At 38.1% G+C, this 25559-nt stretch overlaps 1 protein-coding gene across 1 annotated transcript in view; it reads right to left on the bottom strand.

The window, feature by feature from the left end:
* The window catches only part of LOC138177793 (NACHT, LRR and PYD domains-containing protein 12-like), an 83866-nt gene that overhangs the window by 12626 nt on the left and 45681 nt on the right, over nucleotides 1–25559 (bottom strand). Inside the window, exons 8-12 of the mRNA XM_069108993.1 lie at nucleotides 24672–24842; nucleotides 14917–15087; nucleotides 8434–8519; nucleotides 4102–4264; nucleotides 2465–2685 (exon numbers count right to left, since the gene is read on the bottom strand). Coding sequence (XP_068965094.1) covers nucleotides 2465–2685; nucleotides 4102–4264; nucleotides 8434–8519; nucleotides 14917–15087; nucleotides 24672–24842 — 812 coding nt within the window. The remainder of the gene's footprint in view (nucleotides 1–2464; nucleotides 2686–4101; nucleotides 4265–8433; nucleotides 8520–14916; nucleotides 15088–24671; nucleotides 24843–25559) is intronic.

Below are 25559 nucleotides of genomic sequence, written 5' to 3'. Positions count from 1 at the left end.
AATGCATGTTTGAAGGTCTGTTCTCTGACTCCTTGCAAAAATTTTTGTTTGTCTTTGAAATTTTCAAATTTGATTACTAGATATTTTGGAGTTCAAAGTACATTCAAGTTCTATCCCTACCTACTTCCCACCCTCTGCTCTCTAAAATGATCTATGGATATTCTAAATCATGTTTTTGTTGTTTGTATACAAAAGTTCTTGACAGTTTGGGGAAGTTATTCCCTGCAGGTGATACTCAGGTTTTGGACTTGTTGTGTCCTTTGGGGACATCTATCATACTTAAGTTACTTCTGATGATTCTGTCACTTTGGATTTATAGGAAATTTGTATTTTTTTTAACAATATTACTTTTTATTTCTCTTTGTCGGTTTTCCTTTATTTTGCATTTTTTTATACCCTAAATCTCTTATTCTTTCTCATAGCTTCTACTTCTTGGGAGACATTTCCCATCATATAATCAGTTTTTCCTTCCTTACCAATTGTTTTGAAATTTACCATTGTGTAACTAATATCTGTCCTATATTCATTTCTAATTAGTTATTTTTTGAATTTATTTATTTTTTTACTATGCAGGAATTTCTCAGTCTTTTTCTTTGATCTCTGGGAAGCCCACAGCATTTGATCTTTCATCCGGCAACACTGGTTCATTTTCCTTTATACTCTATATTTCTTAAATATACTTTGATTTTTCTGCAGTTTTACTCATTCTTTCTGTTTTCAAGGCCTCCTCTATTGCTTGTGTGCTAGGCTTGTATATCTCTTAACAATCTGGTGTTTTAGTGATTCTTTTTTTTTTAAAGCAATTGGGGTTAAATAACTTGCTCAAGGTTACACGGCCAGTTATTTCTGGGTGTGGTGCTGAGTATCTGAGCCCGGATTTGATCCAGGTCATCCCGACACTGGAGCCGGTGCTCTTACTCGCTGAGCCACCTGGCCGCCCCTGTTTTAGTGATTCTTTATTAAAAGAGAGGATCTCTTTCATTATCTCTTTTGTCACTCATTTTGATTTCTCTTCTTTCATTTATACAGATCCTTGGAGCCATGTTGTTTGACTCTCTTAGCTTCATCACACTGGAAATGTGTGGGAGTTACTATTATTTTTATTACTATTTGTAGTCATTACATAGAAATATCAAGGAATTCTGCTTTAATCTTGATGATTGCTTTCCAAAAGGGAACAATTCTTCTTGATCAGAGGAACTGCACTTTTTAATGTTTTAATGAAAAAGGTCTTATCTATGAGGATAAATCATAAAAGATAGCTTACATTGAAAAAGAAGAGGGGGCAGTAATATAGAGCATAGTCACCATTTGACACATTAGAGGCATGTCCACTGTGATATTAATAGAGACAGCTATAACTCTAATTTTATCATTTACTAAACTTGTTCTGTTAATCTGCAGAACTATTTCTACCATAAGCTCCACTTACATCAGGGAAAGTAGGGGCAGTATCCCTGTTTTGACAATAGAACTTTTACATATGACCTTTCAAAATAGAGCCTTTGCATGATGAGACATAAGCCTTGGAAACATAGCCCTGCATGCTATGGTAATGAAATATCACTCACATTCTAATATCTCAGTACCATACTCTGTCAAACTACTGAGTTAACTACATAATTGCTTTTAGCTTCTTGATAATCTCTAGCCATTTTACTAACAGATGGTCTTAGAGATGAGGACAATATTGCAAATACCATGTGACAGAAGCTAATCAATGAGAGATTATCCAGAAAAATAGGATAGTACACTGGGTCAAATGCTGCAAAGAAATGAAGTTTTCCTTGAAGTCCACTAATACTGAGCTTTCAGTCTACTAAGATACAACATCTCTCTTACAGGAAATTAAATGTGGCCACATTTTCTTCATCCTATACTTGAACAGTTATTTTTTTTAAGCCTGAGTCAAGGACTTTATACTTATTCCTATTTATTATCATCTTCTTGGATTCAGTCTAGGGGAAGATGACAGAATAATGATGATTATGACTACAATAACTCAATTAAACAGGTCAAGAAAATAAATCTCATAAAATAATTTTGTCTATGCTTACCACAGTAAGTAATTATCATCTATCTAGATACACATGCTATCTATGAAACCACAATAATGATCCTAATCATTTCATGACCACCATCCCATCTCCCATCATTACTATATTCACTGTCTTCTTCATCATCTTCACTATCATCACTTCAGTCATCACCACTCCCATCTCCACCATGATTAGAAAAAAATATTTACAGCACCCTGTGAAGTTAGATGGTGAAGCTTTGTATTCTGCAATCTGGATGCTACCTCTATCAGTTTTGTTTCTCTTAAAAGATCTAGACATATTCTCAACTAGATATAGTTTTAAACCATTAGGTATACATTCATTTACCAGCTCATTAAGGCTGTAGCTGCACATGTTGCTGTGTCTTGCTATCACAATAAGATTTTCACCTCATATCTCTTTACCTTTGAGGGACACAAAATGAGGGAGATGTACAGAAGTCACAACCCCAGGATCAACTCTGATATGAAATAGAGGGCCAGCAATCATCCAACTTTGATTCTGAATCCAATCCAGATGTTGATTCCAAGTACCAAATTCAATGTCAACAATCACCTCACTTCTCACAGAAAAACCAAGTCCAGTGTCAGGCCAGTGATAGAAGCCAGCCATAGGTAAATGAACTCTGGAAAGCACAAAGAGAGACAGACTGTCACAGTAGAAGAGAAGAATCTCCAAAGGACTCTCAATTTGCACATAGGCCATATGCAGTACAGTTTCTATATACATTAATTACCTCCTTTATCCCTTATCAAAAAGGAGTGACTGGGGAGAGAATGATTCTCACATTTTCGTAACAATGAGACAGCACAAAAGCTTGAGGCAAATGTGATAATGAAACATCATTAAATATTTATGGTAAGTGATGGGGTGCTTGGGTGCCTGTGTTTGAAGCTTCCTTTGTAAAATCAAATTTTTCCCTAGCCTGAAATATCCCTATTCTCAAAACATTGTCTCAGGCAGTTTCTCTCTAGCTCAAGGTCAGCATGCCCTAGCTAAATACTTATCTCTCTTCCTGTTACAGTGGCCAGCTGCACCTATAGAATTTAGTAGTTTGACTCAGCTGTGTATTGGCTGAAGCAGCTGTGTACTGGGTCATATCTATCATTCACACACATGCTATATATATATATATATATATCCTAGACTCAGTCATATGTATACTCACTAGCTCATTATACACTTCCTGTATCCTTTGTTAGCTTGGAACACAAGTTTATTCCCAATATCTATCTTGTCAAACATGACATTGATGGCTGCAGCTTGGTCAGCCCCAACTGCTAGCTGACTTAGTTAAGTTTCAAGCCTAAAACCACACCTCCATGCAGCACCCCCACCTTGGGGTATTTCCCAGTGAATTCTGGACAATGTGCCCACACAGTAGATAGTAAAAGTGCATGTACCTTTAAGCACTGACCACTCCTTAACTCCTCCCTAACCCCACCCTGACTCTCCCAGTTAGCATATTTGGTACAGGTTCTACTATATGATCATCATATAAAAAATTTAACTATACCCCTTTAAGATTGCAGGTTCCCTAAGAACTCTTGCCTGCTGTAAAGCATAACAATAAATCTTTGCCACCTTGACTGGAGAATGCTTGAGCTCATGAATTCATTCCAGACTGCTTTCTAGGGACTCTGGTTATTGCGGTTCTTGGACTCCATGAACTCCTTGACCCCTTGACTCCATCAGTAAACAGGAAAATCATTGAGATGAAACATCACTAAATATTGATTTAGGAAAGGAAAGAGGAGATGAAAGAAGGGAAGAAGAAAAGAATGGAGGGGAACAGAGGGAAGAAAAGTAAAAGGGAGCTTCATCTAGATTGAGAGAGGGCTATTACATCCTCTTTCTGTAAATCACATACACCAATGCATGACATCCCTTGGGACTGGAGGGGAACAGAGGGAAGAAAAGTAAAAGGGAGCTTCATCTAGATTAAGAGAGGGCTATTACATATCTTCTTTCTGTAAATCACATACACCAATGCATCACACCCCTTGGGACAGAAGGAAATGAAGAGACCATTGGTTCTCACCTGTATATGTTTCTACTCTTGTCTATCAAGTCAAGCTTTACTGGTCCATTTGGTCCCAGGAAGTAATTTTGGCACCTCGTCATATCGAGCTGTTCATCTTCTAAATGGTCAAAAGGGGATAGAGAGGAAGTCACTTCTGGCTTTGTTTGTGGTGCTACTTCTCCTGCAAATAAATGTTAAATATGTAAAAAAAAATCAGTAAAAGAAAAAAAATAGCTGATTCTCTCAGATTCACATGAAGACATAATAGTTTGCTACATTGCTACCATCTTTGGCCAGTATGGCAAACTCAATAGAGGCATAAAGTGGTCTCACAGGTAATGTGAGCAAATGGTATCATCATGACTACTTGAATTTTATGCCTTAATCCTAGTTGAGGATTCCTGGATTATGGAGCATAAAAGAGAAGTCTTGCCTCCTCTGTATTCACTTTGTACCAGAGTTTATACTCATCTCCATGAAATAATGATGATCACATCCAGTAGCCTTCGTGACAAGGGAGTACCTGAAAATGGTACTAAAGAAACGATGCAGACAAGGAGAAACAATGTGAAGGTAAGAGTTATCAGGTGAAATCTCTGCCGTTCTCACTCTTTTATAACATTGTACCCAAGCCTTACTGTAAAGCAGCCACCAGTAACACTGCTCTATTTATAAGAATAACATTTTTTTTCTGTATCCATGTTACTACACAGGGAGATGAACTTAAATATGTGTATGATTTTTTTCCTCTAAGCTTTCCTTTAAATTTGGAGAATCAGACTTAGGGAGGCATAAAAAGCTGTGATTTGGTTACACTGATTGTATTTCATCTGGTCATTTAGATCATCAGCAAATTCCTAAGGAATTTGTGTTACTGTGGGTTATTTAAGACAATGGCCAATTAATCTTTACAACCAAATTCATATTGTGCTATTGTTTTTGGTGATGAGAGTAGTTTTCAAGTAGCCCTAAAAATGCAGAGATAAGCAGGATTATCCTGATGAATGTATTTGGAATACTCTTTCCATTCAAAGACATGAATATTTAAAAAGTAACAAAATAGTCAAAAAACAAGAAACAAAGAACTTTTTTTTTTCAGTGCTTTTCAATTCTTTGTGACCCCATTTGGGATTTTCTTGACAAAGACACTAGAATCATTTGTCATTCCCTTTTCCAGCTCGTTTTATACATGAGGAATTGGAGGTAAACAGGGTTAAGTGACTTGCCCAGGGTCACACACCTATGAAGTATTTGAGGCTAGATTTGAACTCAGGAAGATAAGTCTTCTTGACTCTAGACCCAACACACTACCCACTATTAGACCTAGCTACCTCTAAACAAAGAACAAACTTTGGTCAATACTTCCTTTTAGAATATGCTGATTTACAAACAAAGGGCCTTTGTTTATAGATTATTTAAAACTGGATATAATACAAGCCATCTGTCCTAAATTGTTAAATCTAAATCCTACTTACAATGGAATATAGGATTCCAAGACTGGAATCTTTCCCTCTTTTATACAAATCCATTAGGATAATCCACCCTGTCTCTTTTCAGGGCTAATTCAGAACTATTATAATCACCAAAGACAATACAACAATATGCATTTGAGTATAATGATATGTCATCCACAGTGACCCAAATTCCTTAGAATTTCCTAGAATTTTGAAGATTCCCTAGAGACCCTGGAGAATGAAACAGATGAGTCGAAACTGTGGGGAAACTGGGCTAAGGGTAAGATTACTTGGGAAGATTACTTTTTATTGCCAAGGCCACTGAAAATGGTTGCATATTGATATAGAGGGTAAAAGAGGGACCAGTGAGAGGTGTGATAGGAGAAAGGGGAGATCATAGGATCAAAGGATCCTATATTGAATATATTCTCTTGAAAAAATCAGGAGATCCAGAATCCTCCTATAATCATGAAACAAGGCTTTGCTACAGTTTCTACTCTCCCTATAATGTGCCACCCCAAAGAAATCACAGGACAGTGTTTTACTTAATATCCTCATAGATTTCCCAGGGCTTTTTAGAGAGATAATGATTCTGATGTTGATAGATTTCCCTATCAAAACAGCTCCTTTTATCTTGCTATGTACCCTTCCTGATTCCTTCCATATGCAAAATCCCTGTTGGTTTCTGCCTGTTAGTTTCATGGACTAGGTCTTTTTGCCAGAGGTCTTCAATTCACTCCCAGTTTTGGAGGGATTTCTATTTCTCCACAGTCTACCATCTTCATTCATACACGTAGCTGTTGCTAACTGCCTACGATGTGCACTATAATAAGTACTGGAGTAGGTGCAAGAAAGGAAACAAATATAAATAAGAAATAATCCCTGCTCTTGAGGAGCTTATTAACTAGTAGGGATCATTATACCCATAAAGATAAATACAACACCAATTCCACTATAGCAAGTGCTAACAGAAGTCCAAAGAGTTAGGAGACATCTGAAGTAGGCTTGGAGGATGGGTAAGATGATGACAATAGGAGAAATAAGAAGGATGTTTCAAGCAGATGTGGATAGACTTGAGAGAGTATAAGCTGGCTTAAGAGGATGCCCAACAGTTCATTTTTTTCTACAGCAAACAAGACATGATATGAAGTAGTGTGAGATGAGACTGGAGAGGTGAGATGGACATGGGCATTGAATACCAAGTTAAAGAGTGTAGAGCCATTAAAGATTCTGAGGAGTGGAGCAATTTGGTCACATCTATACATTAGGAAGATTGGTCTAGTAGCAGGATATGGAATGGATTGAAATGAGGAGAGACTGGAGATCAGTAATGTATTTTAGGAGTCTAGATTTAGTGTAATGAGGATCTGGGCTAAAGTCATGTCAGAGGAAATGGTAACAGTAGAATAAATATAAGAGATATTAAGATTTCACACCTCTTAATATGATTCTACATGCAGGGCTATGGAGAGGGAAGAATCAAAGATAATTATGCATTAATGAACATGAGTGAGAAAAAATGTTAAATTTTGTACCATTGACAGAAAAAGGACATCAGGAAAAGAAGTAGGTTCATGGAGAAAGTTAATATGTTGAGATGTCATGATCATCCTTATCACTGTCACTTGTGTATCTCTTTAAGGCTTACAAAGTACTTTACTTGCATCATTGCATGTGATCTTTACAACAACCCTGTGAAGTAGGCAATAATAATAATGATAATTGAAATTACATAGGGCATTAAGATGTACAAAGTGCTTTAAAATATCTCATTTTATCCTTACAACAACACTGGGAGATAAGTGCTATTATTATCCCCACTTTACAGATGAGGCAACTGAGGCAGAAAGAAGTTTAGTGACTTGCCCAGAGTCACACAGCTAGCAAATATCTTAGATAGGATTTAAACTAAGTTCCTTCTGGCTCAGGTCCAGTCCTCCATCCACTTTACCACCTATTGGTGTAAAACATCTTGATCTTGAGAAGCTGGTAAGTCATTAAGGTAAAGATATTTGTAAAGAGTTAGAAATGGAAATCTGAAGCTTAGGAGACAGTTCTGGAACAGAAATGTAAACTTGGGTGTTTTCTGTGAGAAGATGACAGTCAGTCAATCAATTAGCATTTATTAAGGTGATTCATCAAGTTCAGATGATGGGAGCCTGAACTAGGAGAGTAGCCATGTGACTGAAGAGATGGAAATACACAAGAAGGGTGTTGTAGGGGCGAAATCAACAAGACTTTGCAACTGTCAGCAAACTAGCTTTTATTAAGCCCCAGCTATGTGTCAGTCACTGTGCTAAGTGCAGGGCATACAAAGAAAGACAAAAACAGTCCCTGCGTTCAAGGAGGAAGGAAAAAAAAAGTATTTATTAAACCCCTCTTATGTTCAGGGCACTTTGCTAAGATCTTTACAAATATTATCTCATCTGATCCTCACAAAAGCCTTGGCAGGTAAGTGCTATTATTATCCCCATTTCATAGCAGAGGAAACTGAGAGAAACAGAGGTTAAGTAACTTGCCCAGGGTCACATAGCTGGTAAATCTCTTAGGCTGGCTTTGAACTCAGGCCTAGGTTTGCCACCAGAACTGTCACCCTATAGATAATGAATAGAGAAATTCTGAACCAGAAAGTTTATGTAGTGAAGCATTAAGAAATAATGTTGAAAAGATAGGGAGGGGACAGACTGCTGAAGAGCTTGGGTATAAGGCTAAGGATTTCAAGTTTCATTCAGCAGTGACAATAGCAGAACAGTGACAGTGTCAGAACTGGGAATGAAGAAGATTAATCTGGAAGTGTGAGCATGATAAGAAGAGACAGTAAATAAAAAAGATTAGGTGGCTGTTTTGATAGGTTAGGATAAGGTGATGAAGGCCTATCCTAGCTAGGTCTTATTACCCAGTCTGGACCTCAGATGCCCCTGTGGGGAATTACGACGCTCCTCTTCTTTCATGGAAAGATCAGGAAATGTCTCTAGAATTTCCCTATAAAAAAAACAGGCAATCAAAGTTGACATTTTGTTGATAGAGGTAAGAAAAGACAATATCCAAGTTTTTTGACATAGACACTGACCCTGGAGTTCTCATGTGCTCTCTCATGTCAAAAACCAGTGAAGGGGTGGGGCGACTAGGTGGCATAGTGAATACTGCACCAGCCCTGGACTCAGGAGGATCTGAGTTCAAATATGGCCTCAAACACTTAACACTTACTAGCCATGTGACCTTGGGTAAGTCACTTAACTCCAGCTTCCCCCTCCTTTCCCCTCCAAAAAGCAAAAGAAAGAAAGAAAACTAGTGAAGTGAATAAAAGGAGTAAGCATTTATTAGACACCAACAATGTGCTAGGCACTGTACTATATGCTTAAAAATACTTTCATTTGATTCTCACGACACTAGGAGTTAGTGGGCACTATTATTATACCCATTTTACAGACTAAGAAGCTGAGATGGAGATTAAATGCTTTGCCCAGAGTCACACAGCTGGTAAGTATTTGAGGCTGGATTTGAACTCAATCCTCTAGATTACAGGCTCAGCTCTTTATCTGCTGGTAAAGGCCTGATGCTGAGACACAAACTTTGAATCCAAAAAGCCTGTCATAGTCAGAAATGGAGCCATCACTGGCAGGTCTTTTGCATATAAAGGATCTTTCCTGGGAATGAAATTAACTCTTACTTCAGGAGCTTCTCTCACCCCTCCCCCCGAATTTTCCTCTCTCACTCTCACATCTGTTCTACCCAAAAGTAACCTCTTTCATCCCACTTCATTTCAACTATGAGCAAGAACAACATCAACTAATAAGGTATTAAATACTTAGCTATATGTACGGCACTGCGCTCAGGGCTAGAGATGCAGAGGTGAAAAATAAAACAGTCCCTTTGCCCCCAAGGGGGATGAGGACACATAAATACATATGATACAAGGAAGAATGCAATGTGAGAAAGGAATAATGCAGACACTTCTCTATGAATATTTGAGCAGGTAAGCTCACTTTGTTTTATCATTTTTTTTTTTTTTTTTAGCAATCAGGGTTCAGTAACTTGCTCAAGGTTACACGGCCAGTTATTTCTGGGTGTGGTGCTGAGTGCCTGAGCCCGGGATTCGATCTCCAGGTCGTCCCAACACTGGAGCCGGTACTCTTACTTACTGAGCCACCTGGCCGCCCCTAAGCAATTGGGGTTAAGTAACTTGCTCAAGGTTACACGGCCAGGTGTTTCTGGGTGGGTGCTAAGTGTCTGAGCCCAGGATTCCATCTCCAGGTCTTCTCAACACTGGAGCCAGTGCTCTTACTTGCTGTGCTACCTGGCCGCCCCTATCATTTTGTTTTCTTTTGGTTTTGGGGAGGGAGATTTCTCAAGGCTTTATGAAGGAAGTGGGACCTAAGCTTGATTCTGAAAGAGCAGAAGAATGTTAAGAGGTCATTTAAAATGAGGAAGGAAGGTGTTTAGCAAGGGGCCCAGCATGTGCAAATGTGCAGAGATGAGAGATGACAGGATGAGCCTGGAGGATAGCTAGCTGCATGGTTTGGAATATAGAGGACACAAGAGGCAGTGATATGACATAAAAGGCCGTAAGTATAGTGTTGAGTCAAACTCTATGAGGCCTTGAACTTCAGGCTAAGAAGTTCACCTTTTATCCTAAGGACAGTGAGAAATATTAAAGGTTTTGAAGCTGCAGTGTGGCATGGCCAGACACATCTTCTAAAATTATTCTGATGGCTCCTACAGGAATGTTTGGAGAGAGCAGTCACTGGATGAAGAGAAAACACCAGGGACGCTGTTCCAATAGACACAGCAAGAGACGATGAGCTAGGACAAGTAGCATTTTGGGAAAGAAAGGGATTGATGTGAGGGATTGTGATAGAAAAAATGGACAAAACATCAACTGATTGGGTGTGTATGTGGGGGGGCGGTGAGGAAGGAGTTAAAAGGCAAAGATGTCTATCAGTTGACAGAGAGGTGGGTGGTATTCCTAAGTGGAAATAGTGAAGTCCAAGGAAGGACAGGCCTGGAGCAGAAGATAATGTGTTCTGAATTGTCCCCATCTTCCTCTCCTTGGATTTCCAGGCTGACTTTCCTTTAAAAATGATTTCCCCCCTGTGGTTAAATTCAAATTCACAGGTCCTGAACCCTATTTCCTTTATTTCATACCAGAGAAGACTGGGGAAGTGGGTGGTGGTGGTCAGGATTTAGAGTGTGCTTTGAGAACTTACCATAAGATATTTGAGTTGTGATCACTCATTAACTCAGTATTTAGTAATGATCTGTTACTTAGAGGGAAGAGTGCTAGATGCTGATCGAGATGCAAAAATGATTAAGACAATGTTTGCCATCCAAGAGCTCACAGTCTAGCACATAAGATCACATGTTCACAAATAAATGTAATAAAGATAGCATATGATAAGTTTAGATCTGTGTGGTACAGTCAAAAGAAAACTGGATTTTCAGTCAGATATGCTGGGTTCATAATATCCTGCTGATGTTTATTACACATATAAACTTGAATAAGGCACTTTGTCTATTGGGTCTCAATCTCCTTAACCATGAAATGAGGGCAATGGACTAGATGGCCTCCAAGGTCCCTTCTAGCTATTCATCTAGGATCCTAAGGGCACAAAAGGAGGTAAACAGTGCTGTGAGATATCAGAAGGTGCCAGACTTGGAATTAGAGTACCTGGGTTTAAATCCTAATTCTTCCACTCATTCCCTGTGTAATCTTAGGAAAGTCACTTCCACGTACTTCTTAACATCTCAATGGCTAGAGAATGGGGGAGGGAGAGAATTTAAACCTGAAAGTTAAAAAAAAATGTCACTTCTCTTCTTACCACATCAGTACAATGAGGAGGTTGGACTTTTGGACTTGATGGCCTCTAAGTCCCTTCCATCTCTAACTCTATTATCCTATGACCTTCCTTCCTTCTATCCTTTCCATCCATTCAATCTATAACCCAACCCCAATGACCACACCTCTGAACACTCTGCTTCTTAATCCTATTTTCCCCTACTTTCATCCCATCTCTTTGATTTTCCATCTTATTCATGCCTTTCTCCTTTTTGTTCTGCCTCCTGCCCTGGGCCTTCCTCTATTCTCACTCTACTTGATCCTTCCTCCCTTTCCTTTGCCTCTTCAAGTTGTCTTCATCTTTTAAGAACTAACTCAGAACCCATCTTTTCCATGAAGCCCTCCTTAACTATTCTCTTCCTCTCTTCTCCAAATTTCCATTGCAAGGAGTCAGGACTGCAGTGCCCATTCCTTCAATATTCACTCATCCCTTTTTTATGAGTGTGATTGAATACTGTATTCCCCCCACACCATGCCTAATTAGGTTCTTTAATGTGAGAAGTAATTTTTGATATTTCTTTTATCACCCACAACTGCCTATAATGGGCCAAATACAGAGCAGATACTCGAATGACAGTCACATTTTTATAATGCCCCAGCATTTGTAAAACATACTCCCTTGTGAGGTAGGCAATGTAATGATCATTATTCCCATTTTATGAGTGAGGAAGCTAGATTTAGAGAGTCAAGTGGTTTGTCCAGTGTCAGGTGCTCAAGTTATGGTAATGGGAATCTAAGATCTTCCCTGCCCCTCGGCCCTTTAATAGGCTTAATTAAGTGACTCTGAGAACCTTCCTTGATTTGAAAATATACTCTGCCCCCTAATAGGCTGAATGTGGTCACATGGAGCCTGTAGCAGGAGGCTTGTTTGTTAGGAATGTCCACACCTTGTTGCTTAGTGATTGGGCAGTAGGTCAAGAGGGCTATGATATTCTCTGATCCAGGAGAAGGCTATATATACCCTGATGTTAGGTTTTGTTTTGGGGCTCACTTTAAGAAGTGTTGTGTGATTTGGCCAGATGAGACTCTGGGAAGCCATTGAGCCCCCCCTCCCCCAGTTTTGAAAACCCAGATGTTGGTGCTTCCCTCTCTGGTAACTGACTAGGTATGGATGTAATGGTCAGACAGTTAGAAGCCTGTCTGCTGATCTGTTTCTCTGTCTTATAACTTCTCCTGGTAACTTGTTTGTATTCTCTGAATTTTGAGGAGCTGACTTTTTCCCCCTGAACTAGGTAAATGACACATGTTTGATTAAAGCAAGATTGTTAACCCATTTTGAGTTGCTTTCCTTTAGAAAAGCAGATCTAAGAACCTGTGCTGGCAGCCATCCTGGGGATGCTAGGGTGCTTGCTGCTGCAGCTCATTATTGCCTGATAGATTATTTTTGTTGTTAGCTACAGGAAGATTAATAGTGAGGGCAGTCCTCCCAGTGAGGACAAATTTCCTACACTAAAACTGATGACTTTAGTCATACTTAGAAATTAAGTATGCTATTTGGTGGCTGGATATGAAGAATTATAAGCTTTTGTAAAAGAGGAGGCTGTTTCCTGAAGTCATAAAGGTCAGTAAGTGCCTGGTAGATGCCTCACACTTATTAAACTCTCTTAAAGAGTACTACTATCATTTCTTCAAACTATGCCTCCTGAAAAACCAAAAATTGTTGTATAGCAAAACCTGGTAATGAGGAACCAAAGCAAAATAAGCAGGCTTAAAAATTCAGTTAGGGCTTAGTTCAGTCCATAAGATGCTGAATACCTTCAATTTGCTGGAGTTTTTTTGCTGATGTGCCTGAATGGGAGGGGCTTTTTTTTACAGTTTTTATTTTTACATCTGCAATCAATCTCTAAATGCACTTGATTCTATTACAAATGTCTTTTGAGACAAAGCTTCACTTGAAACACGTGTACTTCAGTCGCAACTCAGGGAGAGATTATACCAAAAGAATCAAAGCACCACAGATTTAGAGCTTAAAGGATCCTAGAAACCATTGAGTTCACCTACCTCAATTTACAGGTGAGGAAATAGAGGCACTTGGAGGCTAAGTGATTTGCTCAGTGATAGACAGATAGTAAGTTCTGGGGCAGGATTTGAATTTAGGGTTTCCTAACTCAAAGCCCAACACTCAATTTTCCTTCCCTTCCCTCTTCCATGACTTATGCCTCAAACATGGACACTCTTAAAGATTGCAAAGCAGAGAACTGGTGCCACAATACCACTGCCTTCCCTTCCAATCACTGTCTGAGAGCTCCCAAAAAGGAGCATTTGGAGCACACACTAGAGATGGGATCTTTCCTATACAAAACCAGAAAGATGCTGCCCACAAACCTGGAAATTTTCATGACTCCACCCTCACTGCCTCCCTCCCAGCTCCTTGTCCTTCCCCCCCTCTGCAAGACCTCAGTCCTCTGGACAGAATATCTTTTAATTAATCTCAGTTGAATATAGTAATCTGTGCATAGCTTTTGTCCTTTTCATTTCCTGGCAGAGATTAATACATGGTATCATCTATTAAGGGATCTCTTGGCTGTCAAACACAACTCTAATAGCAAGAATTCAGTCTGCCATGCCTTTAATGGAGTTAACAGATTCATGGTGGTAAAGAACACCACCTCAGTGTTCCACACAGGCACAAGGAAAGCAAACATCTAGCAGTGCCTGGTGTTGGACCCTTCATTCCAAAATATGTGTGCCAAAATAAACAAACAAAAAAACCTGGGTGAGAATTTGGGCTGGACACAAGTTCAAAGTTAAAAAGTGAACACTGCATATCCCATAGGAAGCATTCATATTTCTATCTGTCTGCAAAAAGTCTGCTAACCGCTTCAAGATATAAGAAACATACTCACATTCTAATCTGAACTTCCTCTCCAGCTCCCTTACTGTCTCTCCTCTCCTTTCTTCTCCTCTCCTCCCCTCCCTTTCATACTCTCCCTCTGTATGGATTAGAGAGGGGAGACTTGAGGTATGGAAACCAATTAGTGGGCTATTCCAATAGTGAAGGGGAAGGTGATGAGGGTATGAAATAGAAGGGCAGCTGTCTGCACAAAGATAAGAAAGAGATAAAGGAGACGTTTTTAGAAGAATAAATTACAAAATTAGACAACTGGTTATATGTATGTGGTGAGAAAGTGAAGAATCAAAGATAATAGTTAAGCAGCAAACCTAGTGACTACAAGGATGGTGCACTCAACAGAAATAGTGAATTTAGGAAGATATGCAGGTTTTGTTGAAAAGATAACCACTGTTGTTTAGATCTGTTAGTTTGACATGTTTACAGGATATCCAGAGACTAGTATTGATTTTACAGATTTAGGAGTCATGCACAAAGATGTGAAAATTGTCTGTTGGAGAGAAAGAGAGTATCCTTTAGCAAAACAAGCTTTCTCTGTCATGTTACTACTTAGGGCAAAGTGAGCAGGAGAAGGTTGAGACAGATAGAGAGTTTCACTCTCCATTCCCTGGTTTGTGTTGATCTCTCTTCCTAATACACTCCTGTCCCTGATATCAAGCAGAAAACTCCTAAGTGAACATGTAGGAACTCACCCCAGTTGCTCCAGCTTGCTGTTCTGACTTCCCAAGGCCATAGACAGACGATTTATTTCCCCTTCTTCCAAGAAATTTCCACTCAGATCTAGGTCTTTCAGGCTCTTATTGCTACTGAGAGCAGAGAAGAGATTCTGGTAACATGCAGAGGTAAGACAACAAAATGCCAAACTGTAGGAGAAAAAATTATCAGAGGGAAAGTGGTTCAGTTTTCTGTGATTAACTCACTTCCTGCCTTTCTCTGGGCAATGATAAAAACACACTGAATATATGATCACCATCCTTTGTCATCTCCTTTTCAGTGGAAAGAATGTACTTTCTTTAAAAATGGTCAGTCTTAAAGATAATGGAGTAAGGGCAGGGACTGGTCTAAGTTCTCCCTTAATTCCATGCAAATACCTTTAAAAAGTGACTCTAAACAAATTATAGAGAAGCACTACCCACACAAAGATGGACTGAAACAAATTTCCAGCCCAAACCAATTTGGAAGGTCAGCAGGAAAGGTCCATTGCAGCGGGTAGGAAAGGAGCATAATCCAGCACAAGCCATAGCAACACATCCCTTGCCCCAGAAAACCAGGAGCAGGCCTTGGGAGGGACTAGATTAGCAGCGACAGCAGCTACTGCTGCTGCCTTCAGAGCTCTTGGCCTACAGAAGGCAAAGAGGTCAAACGAACAGTCAGAAGATTAGAGGAATTTCTTTGCTAGGATTGAAGGCAGGACTCTGTTGCTCTGCCCATACTTGGATCCAGGTTGCAGTCCTGGTTGGCATTCTCAGGGGGAGGAGGAACAGTAGCACAGCAGAGCTTATGGCCACAGTAAAGGGGGTGCCCTCTTCACAGGGCAGAAAAGAGTGCTTGTGTTTGCTCCAAGACCAGAGCAAAGGCCAGGAGAGTAGGAAACACATTTCCTTAGAAATTCACAGGTTCCCAAAGTGGATGATACTACCCCCTGGGAAGTACTGGAATGAACAAGGAGGGGGGAAAGTGGACTTAGGTGCAACTGTGTAGCATTAAATAAAAATAAGGGGGCAGTAAAAGAATAAAGAAAAAAGAGAAGAAATTTTGAAAAACCATTCCTACATGCTTCATCTGTTATGTAACAGAATTAAAGTCATAGTGATTATATTATTTTTCAAATAAAAACAAAATGGAAGTTATAACCAATCAGTGGTCATCTGCCAACAGGTCTTAACAAGCAAGTGTTGGTAGGCAAGCATGTCACTCATTTTTGGGAAGTCCAGCATGCAGCAGCAGGAATATATGCATGTAGTGACTTATTTACAATATGATACTATATGATTACATGACATAATATTGTGCCATCAAAATTTCAATGCAGGGGAAAATCAAGAATTTTACACTAAATTATTATATTTAAGATTCATCATTTTAAAAATTTATTTTTTTGAACCAAAAAAACATTAAAGCATTTAAGAAAAGGTATTATTCTAAATAATATAGAATATATAGTATATTCTAAAAAAAATATTATTTTTTTAGAAGAGGACAGTAGGGCAAATAGGTATGGGAACCTCTACCTTAGATCATACCACTTAGAAGAAGTAAAAACTTACATGTCCTTAGAAGTATCTATATAAACAGATATAGAAGATCGCTGAAGCTTGAGACAGTGTGCCCTCCACCTTGAAAGCCGAGCCATACTTTAGCAAAGAGTTAAAAAGTCAAGTAATAGGCTGGGAAAGTGAGTAAACAACTGAAAAAAAACTCTGACTATATAAAATTACAATGGTGACAAGGAAAATCAAAACATACTCAGAAGAAAACAAAGTCAGAGTTCCTACACTGAAAGTCTTCAAGAAAGATTTGAAATGGCCTTGGAAGAGCTCGAAATTTTTTGAAAATCAAGTAAAAGAAGTAGAGGAAAAACTGGGAAGAGAATTGAGAGTGACACAAGAAAATCACGAAAAACAAGTCAATGGCTTGGTAATGGAGACAAAAAAAATACTGGAGAAAATAACACCTTAAAAAATAGACTTTGTCAAATGGGAAAAGAGGTCCAAAAAGCAAATGAGGAGAGGAATGCCTTTCCAGAACTGGCCAAAGGGAAAAGGAGAACCAAAACTCACTCAAGAAAATTATCCCTTAAAAATTAGAATGGAGGAAATAGAAGCTAATGACTTTATGAGAAATGAACAAAACAATAAAATTAAATTGAAAGGATCAAAAAAACAGGAAACAAGGTGAAATATCTCACTGGAAAAACAATTACCCTGGAAAATAATTTAAATTATTTAATAATAATAATGATTATTATTATAATAAAATAATATTTAATAATAATTACCCAAGAGAAATAATTTTAAAATGATAGGACCACCTGAAAGTCATAATCAAAAAAAGAGTCTAGACATCATCTTTGAAGACATTATCAAGGAGGAGCAGGTAGGTGGCACAGCAAATAGAATTCTGGCCCTGGAGCCAGAAGAACCTGAGTTCAAACCCAGCTTCAGACACCTAACACTTATTAGTTGTGTGACCGTGAGCAAGTCACTTAACCCCTTGCCTCCCCCCTCCAAAAAAAAAAAAAAAAGAAAAAGAAATTATTAAGGAAAACTGCCCAGATATTCTAGAACCAGAGGGTAAAATAGAAATTAAAAGAATCCACCAATCATGTCTTGAAAGAAATCCCAAAATCAAAATGGTCAGGAATATCGTAGCCAAATTCCAGAGTCCCCAGGTGAAGGAGAAAAACTGCAAACGGTCAGAAAGAAACAATTCAACTATCTTGGATCCACAATAAAGATGACACAAAATTTAGCAATTTCTATATTAAATGATCAGAGGTTTTTAATATCATATTATGGAGTGCAAAGGAGCTAAGACTACAACCAAGAAACACCTACTCAGCAAAACTGAGTATAATACTTCAAGGGGAAAAATGAATATTTAATGAGATAGAAAAATTTCAAGTATTTTTAAGAAAAGATCAGAGGTGAATAGAAAATTTGACTTTTAAATGCAAGACTCAAGAGAAGAATAAAAAGGTAAACAGGAAAGATAATTCATAAGGGACTTATTAAACTGTTACACTCCTACATGGGAAGATGACATTTGTAACTCATAAGACCTTTGTCATTATTAGGTTGTTAGAAGGAGTATATATAGACAGAGGGCACAGGTGTGCATTGGATATGAAAGGATGATATCTAAAAAATAAAATTAAGGAGTGAGAAAGAGGAATGTAATGGGAGAAAGAAAAAGAAGTAGAATGGTGTAAATTATTTCACATAAAAGAGGGAAGACAAAACTTTTACAGCAGACTGGAAGAAGGGGGAATTGATGGGGAGTTAGTGAACTTTCCTCTTATCAGAATTGGCTCAAAGAGAGAACAACATACACACTCAATTGGGTATAGAAATCTTTCTTACCTTACAGGAAAGTAGGGAGAAAGAGACTAAGATGGGGGTGGTGATAGAAGGGATGGGCAAATTGATAAAAGGGGTAGTCAGAAGCAAAACACTTTTTATGAGGGACAGGGTGAAAGGAGAGAGAGAATAGAATAGAAGTAGTGGGTGAAGGACAGAGGGAAATACAATTGGGAATAGTAACTGTGAAATAAATCTAGAAGCAAGTTTTTCTGATAAAGGCTTCATTTCTCAAACATGTAGAGAACTGAATCAAATTTATAAAAATGAGAGCCATTCTCCAATTGATAAATGATCAAAAGATATGATCAGTTTTCAGATGAAGTAATAAAAACTATCTAGAGATATATGAAAAAAAATATTCTAACTCACTATTTATCAGAAAAATGCAAATTAAAATAATTCTGAGGTACTACCTCATACCTATTGTATTGGCTAATAGGACAGCAAAGGAAAATGACCAATGTTAGAGGTAAGGTGGGAAAAATGTGACTTTAATGCACTGCTTGTGGAGTTATGAAGTGATTCAGCCATTCTATAGAGCAATTTGGAACTCTGCCTAAAGGGCTATAAAACCATGGATACACTTTGACCTTACAATACCACTACTACGTCTGTATCACAAAAGACATTTTTTTTTAAAGCAATTGGGGTTAAGTAACTGGCTCAAGGTTGCATGGCCAGTTGTTTCTGGGTGTGGTGCTAAGTATCTGAGCCCAGATTCGATCCCAGGTCATCCCTACTCTGGGGCTGGTGCTCTTACTCACTGAGCCACCTGGCTGCCCCTAACCTGACATTTTTTTTTTGCTTTTTGGAAGGCAATTGGGGTTAAGTGACTTGCCCAAGGTCACATGGCTAGTTTTTGTGTTAAGTGTCTGAGGCCGAATTTGAACTCAGGTCCTCCTGACTCCAGGGCCGGTGCTCTATTCACTGTGCCACCTAGTCGCCCCTCACAAAAGAAATTTTTAAAAAAAGCAAAAAGGAAAAGGAAAGGGACCTATATGTACAAAGATATTTATAGAAGCTCTTTTCTGGGGGTAAAGGATTAGAAATTGAGGTGCCCATTAATTGGAGAATGGCTGAACAAGTTGTGGCATATGATTATGACAGAATACTATATTATAGTATAGGAAAGGCTGATCATAATACTCTCAGAGAAACCTGGAAAGACTTATATGAACTAATGCATAGTAAAATGTACTATCTACAAAGTAACAGTAGTATTGTAGAAGGATCAGCTGTGAATGACTTAGCAATTCTCAACAATACAACTATCCAATACAACTTTGAAGGACTTGTAAAGGAAAGGGCTATCCATTCCGAGAGAAAGAACTGATGGTGTCTGAAGGCAGTCTGAAGTCACTTTTTTTTTTTACTTTATTGTTCTTAATGTTTTTTTGTCTATGTTTCTTCCATAACATGACTATTATGGAAGTGTTTTGCAAGACTACACATGAATAAACAATATCAAATTGCCTTTTCAGTGAGGGATGTGGAGGAAGGGAGAGGGCGGAAGAGAATCTGAAACTCAAAGCTGTAAAAATGAATGTTAAAAATACTTTTTTCCTTTTAGAACCAGAGGGCAAATTAGAAATTGAAAGAATTCCCTGATCACCTCTTGAAAAAGATCACAAAAAGAAAACTCCTAGGAATATTAGAGTCAAATTCCAGAGTTCCCTGGTCAGGGAGAAAATATTACAAGCAGCCAAGAAGAAACAATTTGAATATTGTGGAAACACAGTAAGGATAACACAAGATCTAGCACCTTCTACATTAAGGAAGTGAAGTGTTTGGAATATTATATTCTGGAGGTCAAAGGAGCTAGGATTAAAATCAAGAATCACCTACTCAGCAAAACCGAGTATAATGTTTCAGGAGAAAATATGGTAATTCAATGAAATAGAGGAATTTCAAGGATTCTGGATGAAAAAAACATAGTTGACTAGAAAATTTGACACTCAAATACAAAAAGCAAGAGAAGCATGAGAAGGTAACAGGGAAAAAGACATCATCAGGAACTTATTAAAGTTAAACTATCTCTATTCCTACACATAAGAAAACAATAATTGTAACTTATGAAACTTTCCTCAGTATGAGGATAGTTGAAGAGAGTATAAATGTGTGTATATATATATACATATATATGTATGTATACATACATATACATGTTTACATGGGAGGGTATATATGCATATAAATACCTATGTGAGTGTGTGTATATATGTGTACATGTATACATAGACATAGGGCACAGGATCAGTTGAATAGGAAGGTATGATATCTAGAAAATAAAATTAAAAAGTGAGAGAGGAATATAATGAGAGAAGATAGGGAGAGACAGAATGAGGTAAATTATTTCATATAAAAGAGGCAAGAAAAAAATGTTACAATGGAGGGGAAGAACAGGAAGCCAAAAGGGAATGGGTCAACTTTATTTTCATTGAATTTGGCTTAAGGAGGGAATAACATACACACTAACTTGGATATCTTACCCTACAGTAAAGTAGGGGGGAAGGGGATAAGAGGGGGGATGATAGAAGGGAGGGCAAATTGGGGTGTAGGGCGGTTAGAAGCACACACTTTTGAAGAGGGACATGGTCAATGTAAAAAACAGAATGAGTGAGAGGTGGGATAGGATGGAGGGAAATATAGTCAGTCTTTCACAATATATCCCCTATGGAAATGTTTTGTGTAACTACACATGTACAACCTATATTGAATTACTTATCTTCCCAGCAAGGGTGGGTGATGAGGGAAGATGGGAAAAAATCTGGAATTCAAAGTTTTAAAATCAAATGTTTAAAAAAATTTTTTTACATGCAACTGGGAAATAAGATATACAGGCACTGGGGTATGGAGGTCCATCTTGTCCTACTGGAAAATTGGATTAGGGATGGAGGAGGATATAGGATAGAGCAGATTGGGGGAGGGGATATTCAGTGGGATCACTGTTTTGGAGTGGTGGGTAGGGGAAACATGGGGAGAAAATGTGTAACTCAAAATCTTGTGGAAATGGATGTTGTAAACTAAAAATTAACAAAAAATAATTTAAAAAAAGAAATAGAACTTGTGAACCCCACATTTTGTGAATCCCAGAACTTGTCCACCCCTGTTCCAAAAGGAAGGGGCAGAAGAGTGAGGAACTTAAGGACTATATATAAGTAGAAGCCCAAGCTGGGAAAAAAGCAGAAATGAGAAGAGAACACCTGTGGTGGCAGAGTTGAGAAGGAGAAAACTTGTGGTGTCCCAGCACTCTGTTTGTGTTAATTTTTGTTTGTAATACTTTGTACAGAAGTCCTGTGCCCTTACTGGAAGCCCTGAAAGAGGATTTTCTGGTTGTCAGTTTACAGAAATCCTACAGGAGGGTTCGGAGGTCCTGGGACTATACTGATGATTTGTGTTGCCCTCCTGGACCTTGTTTGTGGGTCTTTGTTGATTTCACAGGCATATACTGAATTGATGATGGTGTTGGCAACGTGCATGAATGTTGTTTTAGCTCTGTTAATCTCTTTGTTTTCCCAGGAACAGAAACTGTGAAGGACTTGAGGTGGACTGGCCACTGTGAGCTTCAATATGGAATGAGAACTGGATGAGGAAATGGACAAGGAGCTGGACCTGGAGCTGAAAGCTACCTACCTTTGAACCCAGGTGATAGTTGGGTAGATTCAGGAAGGAACTGGGATCATGGAAGAGGGACCATGGAATCTGAGAGCCAGCCTCAATGTCAAGATGAAAATACCTCTCCTTGGGTACTTAGTGCTGACTGAGAAGATCATGATTTAATGTGGCCTAGGGGTGGGATAAATTTGTTCTCTATATCTTGTACCTCTTAAGTATAATTAAGTTAAGGATGACTGGAAACAAATATCCAATTAAGAAGAAAGACTTTTAACTGAGAGAATAAGACAATGTGACCTAGGGATGGAGAACTTTGACCTTTGTACATCGTGTCCCTTAAGGAGGCTTGATCCTTAAGGATGACTGAGTTAAGGACTTAATGAATGATATCTTTTAAACTTTAAAACTATGTGGCCACTTTAGTGATAAGGTTTTATGTTATAATATTGTGAATGCTATACACTTTGGTTTCTCTTAATGTTTTGCTTTACTTTACTGCTGAATAGAGAGTTCACTATAAAAAATTAGTTTTTCCATGTAACTGGAAAAAATAAAATGCTAAATAAATAAATAAAAGCTGAAAATGTTCAGTCTCTTCCAGAAAATGGCATTTATAGACATCAAATTATACTATAAGACAAGAATCATCAAAACAACTTAGTATCAGTTTAAAAAATAAAAAAAAAATCTGCCAAAAGATTAGATTAAATAAGAAAGAATTAGAAAAAACAAAACTCAATTTGTCTTCAACAAACATGAGATCATTAATTACTCATAGAAGAACTTCCTAAAGAAAAAAAATCTGGAAAAACTGGAAAGCATTTTGGTGGAAATTAAGTTTAGATTAACATTTACAACATATGCCATAATTAGCCCAAAATCTACATGTGGACTGAATGTTGTAGGTCATAATGTGAAAATAAAGGAAAAGAGAGAAGAGCATTAGATCAGGAACATTAGACAATTATGAGTGGAAAGAATTCATAGACAGCGCCAACAACAAAAGACAAAAGGGCTCATATACATTACATGAAATTGAAAACTTTTTAAATCTTAAAGATTTCAAAGTAGAGAAATGGCGCTACAAAACCATTCACTTCCCTTCCAATCATTGCCCCAGAGTTCCTAAAAGAAAAGAATTAGTAGTACACCTATGGATGGGATCTTTCCTGTACAAAAACTGAAAGCTGCTGGACACAAACTTGGAAATTTACACGACTTCACCACTCCTGTCTCTCTCAGAGCTCCTTTTCCTTCTGCCACTCTGCAGGACCTCAGTTAATTCAACAAAATATCCTTTAACTAATTTTAGTTAGATATAGAACTCTGTGGACAAGTTTTATTTTCCCTTTTTTTTTTCCTGGCAGAGATGAAGCTACTATAGTATTATCTATCCAGGGATGTCTTTGCTGGCAAATACAACGCTAATCGCACTAATTCAATCTGGCATGCTTTTAGTGGGGTTAACATATAAAGGTTGGAAAACAATACCAACTTAGGTTCCACACAGAAAGAAGGAAAGACAAAATCCAGCAGTACCTACTTTTGGACTCTTTGTTCCAAAATTCTGTATCCCCAACAAAAGTTCAGGTGAGAATCTAGGCTATACACATGTCCACAACTGAAAAGGGAACACTAGATGTCCCAAAAGAAGGATCCCTAGTTCTATCTGGCTGCAAAAGCCTAGTAAACACTACAACATATAAGGAAACAAACATACTCACAAGAGAATGCTCCCTGGCTGAAGACGGTGCTTATTGCAGAAATATGCACTGAGTTTGAGAATATCTACTTTGATTTCTTGGATGTTAATCAGTGCCTGTGTTACAAACTCAGCATCTTGAGTCTCCAATAAAGGAGAAGACCATTCTTAGAAATTAGTATTAGAAAACCAGGATTGTTTATGATCTATCTCTATTGGTTTCTCCCTAAATCCACTGCAGGGATTGTGGCTGGATTTTGAGTGAAATTCTACACCTGAGTTCTCTCTCCATGTCCCTTCCTGTCTCTTCTCTCCTCTCTCATCTTCTCCTCTCTGCCCCTCCATTCTGCTTCCCTCCCCTCCTTCTTCCATCCTCTTCTTTCTCTTCCCCTTGCTTCTCTCCTGCTGGGTGGGTTAGAGACAGGAAAGACATGAGGTATGGAAATCAGGTAGTGTGCTACAGCAATAGTGAAGGTGACAGGTAATGAGGGTATGAACTAGAAGGTGAGTCATATGAACAAATCTAAGAAAGAGGATAAAGAAGATTATCTGCAGGAAGAAATTATATTTGATAACTGATTATGTGTATGGGGTGAGGAATTGAAGAATCAAGGATAACAGTAAAGATATAAATATGAGTGACAAGAAGGATAGTATCCCCAACAGAAACAGGGAAGTTAGGAAGAGATGTGGATTTTCGTAAAAAGATAACCACTTCTGTTTAGACATATTGAGCCGGCTAACACGGTATCAAAAGAGTAGGAATGATACTTAAGATTTAGGAGCCATGCCCATAGATGCGATAATTGGCTATTAGAGAGAAAGTCAGTATTCTTTAGCAAACCTCTAAAAGGTTTAGCTCTCCCTGTCATGTTCCTCCTTAGGCCACAGTGAGAAGGAGAAGGTTATAAAACTATGAACCCTGAACCTGGATTAGGCACATAGTTTCCACTCTCCATTCCTTGATTCGTGTTTCTCTCTCCTCCTAATGCTCTCCTGTTCCTGATACCAAGCAGAACAAGAACAAAGGGAACATGTGGGAACTCACCTCAGTTTCTCCAACCTACAGTTTTGATCTTCCAAGCCCACACACAGAAGTTTCATTGCTTCCTCCTTAATAAAATTTCCACTGAGATCTAGGTCTTTCAGGCTCTCATTGCTATTGAGAGCAGAGAAGAGATTCTGGGAACATGTAGGTGAAAGAAAACAATGCCGCAAACTGTGGGAGAAAATGTAATCAGAGAGAAAGTGGTCATTTCATTTTTAGTGATTGTCACATCCTTTCTTTTTCTGGACGATGCTACAAACTCAGTTACTTTATGATCACCATCCTCTGTCACCTCCTATTCAGTGGAATGAACGTAGTTTCTTTAAAAATTGTCAGTCTCTTCAAGAGAAAAGCATTTATAGACCTCAAATTACACCATAAGACAAGAATGATTAAAAGTATTTAGTACTAGAAAAGAAAATGGAAAAGTATATCAATACACCAGATTGAATAAAAAAGAATCAGAAACAAGTAAAGGCAATAATTACTCTTCAACAGACATGAGAAGATAAATTACCCATGGAGGAAGTTCCTATGTAAAAAAAAAATACTGGAAAAACAGGATAGCACTTGGGCAGAAATTAGATTTATACCAATATTCAGAACATATATCATTATTAGTACAAGTGACTTGAATACTAAAGTTCACAAAGTTTAAAAAAAATGAGAGAAGGTAAGCAATATATCAGGAACCTTAGACAATTATGAAAAGCAGAGAATTCTTAGATAGGGTCAAACAGTAAAGACAAAATAGGTCATAATCATTACATGAAATTGACAATTTTAAAAGATTTCAAAGCAGAGAATTGGTCCCAAAGTACCATTTACTTTTCCTTCCAATCACTGCTCCAGTGCTCCTAAAAGACAAGGAGAATTTCTAGCACACAC

The sequence above is a fragment of the Petaurus breviceps genome, unplaced genomic scaffold, assembly GCF_028583685.1.
Source record: "Petaurus breviceps papuanus isolate PSGF00001 unplaced genomic scaffold, PetGlider_PUasm1.0 90444, whole genome shotgun sequence".
Taxonomy (NCBI): Eukaryota; Metazoa; Chordata; class Mammalia; order Diprotodontia; family Petauridae; genus Petaurus; species Petaurus breviceps.
Note: the sequence above shows the minus strand (reverse complement) of the source record. Positions and strands in the feature narration are given on the sequence as shown.